This window comes from Ipomoea triloba, chromosome 13 (assembly GCF_003576645.1).
Source record: "Ipomoea triloba cultivar NCNSP0323 chromosome 13, ASM357664v1".
NCBI classification, from domain to species: domain Eukaryota; kingdom Viridiplantae; phylum Streptophyta; class Magnoliopsida; order Solanales; family Convolvulaceae; genus Ipomoea; species Ipomoea triloba.
In genome coordinates, this window is record NC_044928.1 from 7998493 (window position 1) to 8007842 (window position 9350).

A 9350-nucleotide genomic window follows, 5' to 3' on the forward strand; every position below is an offset into this window, starting at 1 on the left:
TTTTTTTTTTTTTTTTTTTTTTTCTGTAATATCATTTCAATTTTATCGAATGTCTTTGAAGAGACAATATAGTTTGAAATTTTAATAAAAATAACAAGCCTGAAAAATTCAGGCTTCAATTTGTCTATTATTATTATTATTATTATTATTATTATATTTTAGGAGTGAGTTATTATTGCAGAAATGTGAGAAAATAGTGAGTGAATTGTAAATATTATGTTAGGACAATAGTATTCATTTTTTAAAGTAAGAAATTGAAAGAGTATTACAAGGATAAACAAAATCTAATACTCCGTACTAAATTATGAAGTTTAGTATTTTACTTTGGTAGTTTTTTTTTTTTTTTTCAAATTTAATCATTAACAAATAATTTTTTTATATTTTTATTTTGACTCTTATAGTTTTACCGAATTAGGTATGGTACGTGTTGGTTGTTTTGCTCTTCAAATATAAGAGATGACATTTAAAATTAATTACAATTTTGTTTTTTTTTGAAGTTAACATAGACAAATTATATAATTATGATTAAATTTAGTAAAATCATGAATGCCAATATATATATATGGAATGGTTCACATGCGAAGTGTCTCCTACGTGAAATATGGGGTAAGATTTGAATCGTTGATCTAATTTAGATAAGCAAGCTCAAATCAAGGAAAATTTAATAAAAAATGCACTTCTTGAAAATTGGATGTGAATGATCTCTTCTATATACTATTGTTGAACCGATCCACCTTAAGGTTCAAACTTATGCACCTGAAGTTTCAAACTGAGGCACCTTAAGTGTCAAACTAACACACCTTAAGTGTCGAATTGGCGCACCTTAATTGTCAAACTAACGCACCTTAAGTGTTAACTGATGCACCTTAAGTGTCAAACTAATGCACCTTAAGCTTTAAACATATACGCCTTAAAATTTAAACATATATACCTTGAGCTATAAACTTACGCACCTTACGCTTTAAGTTTAAGCACCTTAAGCTTTAAATTTAGACACATAACACTATAAACTTACACATCATAAGCTTTAAAATTACGCACCTTCAGCTTTGAACCTACGCAAAATTACCATAATTTCACCGTATTTTTTTAATAGTTGAGATTTCATTTTTTTTTTTATCTATATAGTGAAACTATTTCTCAAAAATTAAATATGAAAAAATTACTAAAATTTAATACGGAGTACTAAACTTGGTGAGTTGTCTGAGGAGCTGATGGATGATGATTTTGTTATTATTTACGTCTGAAGGGACAGATTAGCTTGTTCTTTTTCCCTTTTATGCCTGTCCTTTTTTAATTGGTACAAAACCCCCGCAAAAGCAGCTAATTATTTTACTTAATTAGGACGTGGCATAAAAGTATTATTTGACCAAATATATTGACAGAGACCCGGGGCAGAATTAATTAAATCTAATATGATTATAAATCCTGACAACCGTCTAACTAACTTAGCTGAGTACGTAAAGTTATTTTTTTAATTATCATAATGAATGTTAAATTAATGTTGACCACTAATTTAACATTCATTATGATAATTAAAAAAATAAGGATTAATAATGATGGACCAAGACTCGGGAATGCTCTCTGGAACGAGTTCGCCGGCGGCGACCACCCGGTCACCGGAAGATGAGGATCTTCTCCAACGTAGCACGAAGAAGACGAAAAGACCTAGGGAAAGAATAGAGACAACGGATTCTCTATCATCTGGGAATAACGCCCAAGAAGCGCAACTCTTAGCCGATTTGAAATCACCCGAATCCGCCCAATGGAGGACGCCGGTAGAAACCCCCAATACAGCCCGGGGACGGAAGGAAATCCTGGAAAGCTTTGAGAAAGAAGCGATATCGGAAGACGAGGAGATGAACGAGGGAGAATCCGACCCGAATTGCCCAATCATACATATTACTAAGGAAGAGAAGGAGCGACTACGCCGGCCTTGGCGGCGCACACTCATCATCAAGGTTCTTGGGCAGAAGGTCAGCTATTCCTTTTTATTAGATAGACTTCACAAGATGTGGAAACCAGAATCAAGCTTTGATTTAATAGCATTAGACCAAGATTACTACCTGGCGAAATTTGAATCCTTGCGAGACAATGAGTTCGCCAAATATGAAGGCCCGTGGATCATCTTGGGGCATTACATAACAGTTCAGGAATGGAGACCAAATTTCCTCCCAAGAAAGAGCAAGCTGGAGAAATTGTTAGTATGGATTCGATTCTCGGCACTCCCCATTGAATATTTCGATGATGACTTCTTGAAGAAAATAGGGAAGGAGGTGGGTCGTCCAATTAAGGTGGATTATACGACAAGCCTGGCATCCAAGGGTAAGTTTGCTAGAATCTGTGTAGAACTGGATATGACGAAACGATTACTATCGAAATTTACTCTGGCTGGTGAGGTAATGCCGATTGAGTATGAAGGGATACATATGGTATGTTTTCGCTGCGGCATTTTCGGTCACAAACAGGGACAGTGCGAAGGGGAGGAGAATAAGGAAGGAGAGAATGCGGCCACCCAATCTCCCAGGGATAATCCAACGAACACGCAGCAGCCGAATGGCTCCCAACGGAAGGCAAAACAGACCAAAGCCCCAGTCCACGATTACACAGACAACTATGGGGCTTGGATGCTAGTCACTAGGAAGGAGAAAGGAGGACCAAGGAGGGAGTCTCGGCCACCGGGCTTTTAAGATCGAAGAAGGAACCAAGATGTACCTGCACCAGTAAACCCAACTGGGCTCGCAACTGAATCTCGCTATGCTGTTCTTGAAAATCTGCAGGAGAATGAGGCGGAGCCAAGCAGATCAGGCATGGCCCCCTAGTAGAAACCGGTTATACCCCAAGGAATCTAGCAAGAATACGAACGTCCCATCAACCCCAACCTCTGCCAATGCAGAGGCAGGCTCCGCAACCCCACCAAGTTAGACAAGTCCACCCGGTTAGGCGTGGAGCACACGGAGGAAGGGGTGGTAGAGGTGGAGCACCGAGGCGTGTTGCAGCCGAGTTAGAACACACGGTAGTCAGGGGGTCGAGACTCGGCAAACAAATTTCCACTACGGTCGTTCATCATCAAGCTGACGCCCCTGAGTCCTCCCATGGAGCAGAAGTTAACTACGAGCTTCAGGAGGACCCTCCCGACGTTGCAAGTGTTTTTCAAAACAGATCTGGAACTGATGATGTTACCATGAGAGATGAGTCTAGCCAGTTGGGTCATGGGGATTTTGATTTGTAAGTTGTTGTTGTGCTTCTGGGCACGTGTTTGTTTTTTCCAATCTTTTTATGATTATTTTGTGTTGGAATTGCCAGGGTGCAGCCTCTAGAGCATTTAGGCGCACCCTTAAGCTATTTTGCAGGGATTTCTCCCCTGATATGATATGTCTGCTTGAGCCCAAAACTTTAGGGGATCAAGCTAATTCTATCTGTTTTAGCTTCGGTTTTGACGAATGGGTAAGGGTCGAAGCGGTTGGTTTTTCCGGTGGTATTTGGATCCTATGGAAATCATCCCATAGGGTAGAGATACTGAGGACTCACCCACAATTTGTGAGTTTGCAAGTGGAAGAAGAAAATCTACCTCCCTGGGTGCTAACAGTGGTTTATGGCAGCCCAAATTCTTCTTTGCGTAAAGATCTGTTTTCTAACCTTTCCTTTCAAGATCTCAACTCTCAAAACCAGTGGTTAGTGTGCGGTGATTTCAATTCTGTAGTTAGTAGGGATGAGGTGAGTAATACAGAACAATTCAATGCAACAAGATGCACAGACTTCCGGGAGTGGATTTTTAAAGAAGGTCTGATAGATCTAGGCTTCTTGGGAACGAATTTTACGTGGACGAGAGGAATCAGCACTTCGACTTTTAAAGGTGCTAGGTTAGATCGAGCCTTAAGTAATGCAGAATGGAGACTCAACTTTCCTGACGCTATAGTACAACATCTACCAATAGTGAATTCAGACCACGCACCGCTCCTAATTACGACTAGAGGATGAAGATTCCAGAGGGACCGGAAAAGATTTAGATTCAATATGGCATGGATCACCCATAAAGATTTCCTTAATTGCATCGGTAATTCATGGTGTCCAGGTGAAGAGTTGGAGAAGAATAAGAAGCTGACAGTAGAAGCATTAGAGTAATGGAATGTTAATACGTTTGGTAATGTCTTCAAGAGGAAAAAACAACTCCTGGCCAGGATAAAAGGGGTGCAAAGATGCCTCTCTCAAAGAGCGACCCCAAACCTTATCAAACTCGAGAAGAAACTGAAAAGTGAGTTGGATGAAGCTCTAGCCCAAGAGGAACTTATCTGGTTTCAGCGTTCGAGAGAGGAATGGATACTCTCTGGAGACTGAAATACCAAATACTACCACATTGCGACATCAGTTAACAAGAATATGACACAAATTGATAAGCTTAAAACAGAGGAAGGGGTATGGGTGACAGATGGAGAACTCCTGCTAGAACATGTTAGAAATTACTTTACTCTATTGTTTGTAGAGGACTATAGCAGAAGCTCCCAAAATTTCATATATGGGCACTATCCAGTATTGTCAGATCAAGATTGGCAGACAGTTAACCGGCCATTTGAACCAGAAGAGATAAAACAAGCCTTGTTTGACATGAACCCAAGCAAGGCCCCGGGACTGGATGGGTACACAGTTGGATTTTATCAACAAGCATGGGGCATAGTTGGGAAGGATTTGCTGAAATTCGCCATGAGTTTCTTCTCCGAAGGCAAGCTTCCCCCAGGTGTAAATGACACGATTTTAACACTCATACCAAAAGTCCCTACCCCAGAATCAGTCAAACAACTACGGCCAATTGGGCTCTGTAATGTGGTATACAAGCTGATAACGAAAGCAATGGCATCCCGTTTGAAGGACATCTCCACCAAACTAGTAGGGCATCACCAGACAAGCTTCATTCCGGGAAGGCAGATTGCAGACAACATTATTGTGTTTCAGGAAGTCCTAAATTCTATGAGAATCAGAAAAGCTTCAGTAGGATGGATGATTATGAAAATAGATTTGGAAAAGGCTTATGATAAGTTGGCCTGGAATTTTATTGAGGAATCCCTAGCGGACATAGGATTCAATACTACATGGAGAAGAAACATTATGGAGTGCATCACATCTTCAATACTGGCGATCAATTGGAACGGGCAACTCTCTGATTGGTTCAGACCAAAAAGAGGAATTAGACAAGGAGATCCCTTATCACCACTACTATTTGTTTTATGCATGGAAAGATTTAGTCACTTAATACTTGATGCGGTTAATTCCGGTAGGTGGAAGGGCATTAGGATAACTAGACAAGGACCTCACCTTACGCATTTGTTTTTTGCAGATGATATGGTGCTCTTCGGGGAAACAACGGTAGAACAAGCCGAGGAGATGTCCAAATGCTTAAAGAACTTCTATGAGCATTCAGGCCAAAGAGTAAATATCCAGAAGTCAGCTCTCTATTTCTCCAACAGAACCCAGGCAGAAATACAGCAAAAGATATCCGAGCTCACAGGAATTCCCATAGTTGATGATCTGGGAAGATATCTAGGTGTGCCCTCAGTCCATGGGAGATTGAAAAAGGATTCATTCGCTGGGCTCATCGAAAAGATTCAACACAGATTAACCGGGTGGAAGGCTAAAACACTATCGTTGGCTGGGAGACTGGTGCTGGTTCAATCAGTCCTGTCGGCAATCCCCTATTATTCTATGCAAACGACACTCCTTCCAGTAGGGGTAATCAAATCCATAGAGAAGTTGGTGCAGAACTTCTTGTGGGGAGGCTCAGATAACATTAGGAAGTCACACTTGATTAGCTGGGATACTATCACCAAAAGCAAAGCAGAGGGAGGGTTAGGCCTACGTAAACTGGACAAAATGAACGAGGCCTTTTTAGCTAAGTTGGGATGGCGGCTTATGTAGAATGAGGATAGCCTATGGGCGAAGGTTTTGAAAGCGAAATACATGAACAATTCCCTGGATTGCGCGACATGGAGGCCCAAGACAAATATGTCTTTCATGTGGAAAGGGATATTGAAAGCAGCACCAATTGTGTAGAAAGGCATTTCAAAGCTGGTAAGAAATGGTCAAGACACTATGTTTTGGGATGACATATGGATTGGTCATTCTCCCCTGATTGAAATGGCCATCTCAAATGTCCATCTTTTGGATCGGTACAGAACAGTTGCTTCATATTGGAGCACAGACAGTGGCTGGAACTGGGATCAACTACAACAAGTCCTGCCGGAAGCAACACTGAAGTCAATAGCAGCCATCATAATCAATGAGGATCAGAATTCAGAAGATCTCTTAACTTGGAGATATGGAAACTTTGATGAGTTCTCGGTTAATGCAGCCTATGAAATGGCCTCAAACACGCATACCACTTCAGAAGCAACCAAGTGGAATGCCATTTGGAAACTTAAACTCCCTAGCAGGATGAAAACCTTCTTATGGTTAGTACGACATGGTAGGATCATGACAAATAACATGAGGCAGAGAAGGGGAATGACAGATGATGGTAACTGCTGGTTATGCAGGGATAAAATTGAAGATGTCGACCATGTCTTACGCACGTGCCCAGCTGCTGCCGCAGTCTGGTCAAGGATTATGCCCTTAGCCATAGCAAGGACCAACCATCTCACCTTCAAAGATTGGTTAGACTGGGGTATCATAACAAAAGGTAACCAAAACAGGCCCGAGAATGACAATGTGCTATTTAGAGTAACTATTTGGTGGGTTTGGAAGTGGAGAAACGAGGTAATCTTCAATAATTCTACCCAACCCCTTATGGCTAAAACTGCCTGTATAAGATCCCAAGTGGAGGAAATAAATGCAGCATATGCAAGAGGAAGAAAGCACCCGCACACACTCCATTCATATAAATGGGAGGAATTAAGATGGTCGAAACCTATGACAGGTATGATAAAGATCAACTTTGACAGCTCTGTAGACACCTCATCAGGTAGAGCAGCATGTGGGGGTGTTGTTAGGGACTGGAATGGGAAATGGAAAAAAGGATTCATATACAGCATTGGGTCATGCTCGCCACTACAAGCAGAAGCATGGGCCCTTTTGAAAAGCATCCAACTAGCAAATTTTATGGGTTACAGAAGAGTTATATTTGAAGGTGACTCACATGAGCTGGTTAATATAGTGAATGGAGGCTCACTATTAGTGCATGCAGAAGGGAATTACAAATGCTTGAGGAATGGATGATCAGTGCTATCCCAAGGGAGATCAACACCCCAGCAGACTGCATGGTCGGTATCGCAAGATCGCTCCCTAAAGGTCTAAAGGTTCTAGATGACCCTTCTGAAAGTGTAGTTAGTCTGCTTGAAACTGACTTAGTTGGCTTCCCTGCATGGAGGTTAATGTATGATCCTAATTAGGACTAGTGTACTCTCGGGGTGTCCCCCCTCTTTAAGAAATAAAAAAAAAAAAAATAATGTTGACCTATAAGCAGGAAAATGACTTCTGGAAAATGTTTTATGGAAAATGAGTCATTTTCCGGAAAACAGTTTCATTTCTAGTGTTTGGATGTATTATGGAAAACTGTCTTTGTGTGTTTGGTTCATTTTCTGGAATATGAATAGAATTGTATAATTAAACATTGTAATTGTTTTATTTAAAATATAAAAAATTATAATAATTATTAAAATAATGGTATTTAATAAAAAATAAAATTAAAAAAAATAAAAAAATAAAAAAATATATATAAAAAATGTAGCAAAGGTTTCCAGCGGTTTTCCCTCCTCCTTGGTCCATGGTCATGGGTGATATGGCTTGGTTTTGGTCGAAAACATGCGAAACAGCTATTCTGGCGATTCATTTTTTTCCGTAAGTCATTTTCCGAAAAAATGAACTGATTTTCCTTGGTCAATGGAAAACATTTTCCGTTGACCACATTTTCCGGACGTTGCCAAACACAGAAAACTCGGAAAACATTTTTCGGAAGTCATTTTACAGGTTACCAAACTCACCCTTAATTTTGAAATAAGTTACCAAATATGCCTAAACACTCCATAATTGTTTGTTGCTTGCAAAATAGAGGTCCCTAATCAAGAGAACTTTTACAATGCAGTTTATAAATTGTATGTTTTAAAGTATTTAACCCCTACTAATTTAATAGTAGAGCAAATTTCATGCTCAAGTATTATAACATTGCAACATATAATATATTCTTTCAATTGTTTCATGACTTTTATTGGTTTGCCATAATCAATACTTGTAAATTTATCATTCAATACATACTCTTACCCTAGCATAGTAATATGCAATTTTTCTCCTCTCGTATATGTTGAAATTACATGTTAGACATATTTATTAATGGTGGAATGCCATAAATTTAAACAAAACACTAATTGTAGCAATCAAATGAAAGTCAATGATGTAATGATACAAAATTACATGAGTAGAATTGAATGTGGCAAAATCACTAAAAGTGAAATTTGTTATCTCGAATGAGGTGATTGAGTGGGTGGAACACGATTCTTGAAGGTTACGAGCTTGATTCTTTCCAAACATCTTCTTAATCAAGTCTGCCTATAGATCAGAATCTTCCTAGTCTAATTTACCTTGTGTGGTTTGCGAGTTGTGGGCAAAAAAAAAAAAAAAAAAAAAAACTCAAAATCAAAAGAGAGAGAAGTGAACTTTGCTCTTAATAGTATTGTAATTTATTATAACTGATTGGAATTTCTATGTAAAAGAAATTGCAATTATATTGATGTAATATTGATAAATTAATTTCAATGATTATATTGTATATCACATATTGATTATTTTTTTTAAAATTAATTTCTTAATCTTTATTACGAGCACTACTATTTTAGAGCTTCAATTCAATGGATTTGAGATAGCATTAAGTAAATTAAAGGAGAAAGTTTTTGGATTTCCGAAGAATCTGCTAACTTGTCTTTCCTCCGCCATGCATGGATCTGCATATTAAACTCTGTTCAGACAATTTGTCCAGGACAACAAGACGCACGTGTGACACAAATTAAATTTCTAATTAATCACGGAGATTCGAACCCATGACCTTCGATATGACTCTGATACTAAATTGAAAATGTGCTCCATCTCAATTAAAAGCCTAAGCTAATAGTTGGATTATATATGCACTTTTTAATCAATTATAGGGAAAATGGCACTTTTTCCCTCTATGTTATGTGCTTATAGCACTTTTTCCCCCTGTATTATTAAAGTGGCAGTTTTTCCCACTTAGTTATTTTAAAAGTGATAGTTTTCTCCCTTGTAATATTAAATTGACATTTTTGCCCTGAAAAATAACCATTTCATTTATTTTTATTCTCCAACCAATTATTACTAATACGTATGGAAGATCACAGTTCGATACGAACCTA

At 38.7% G+C, this 9350-nt stretch overlaps 1 protein-coding gene across 1 annotated transcript; it reads left to right on the forward strand.

Annotated features, from left to right (window-relative positions):
- The first annotated feature begins 1559 nt into the window (after nucleotides 1–1559).
- Nucleotides 1560–2690, forward strand: LOC116001136. The gene has a single exon (XM_031241027.1). The coding sequence runs from the start codon at nucleotides 1560–1562 to the stop codon at nucleotides 2688–2690; it is 1131 nt and encodes a 376-aa protein (XP_031096887.1).
- The last annotated feature ends 6660 nt before the right edge of the window (nucleotides 2691–9350 follow it).

Bases quoted from the DNA above. Each gene is read 5' to 3' on its own strand.
- LOC116001136 (XM_031241027.1), top strand. From the start codon at position 1,560: ATGGACCAAGACTCGGGAATGCTCTCTGGAACGAGTTCGCCGGCGGCG.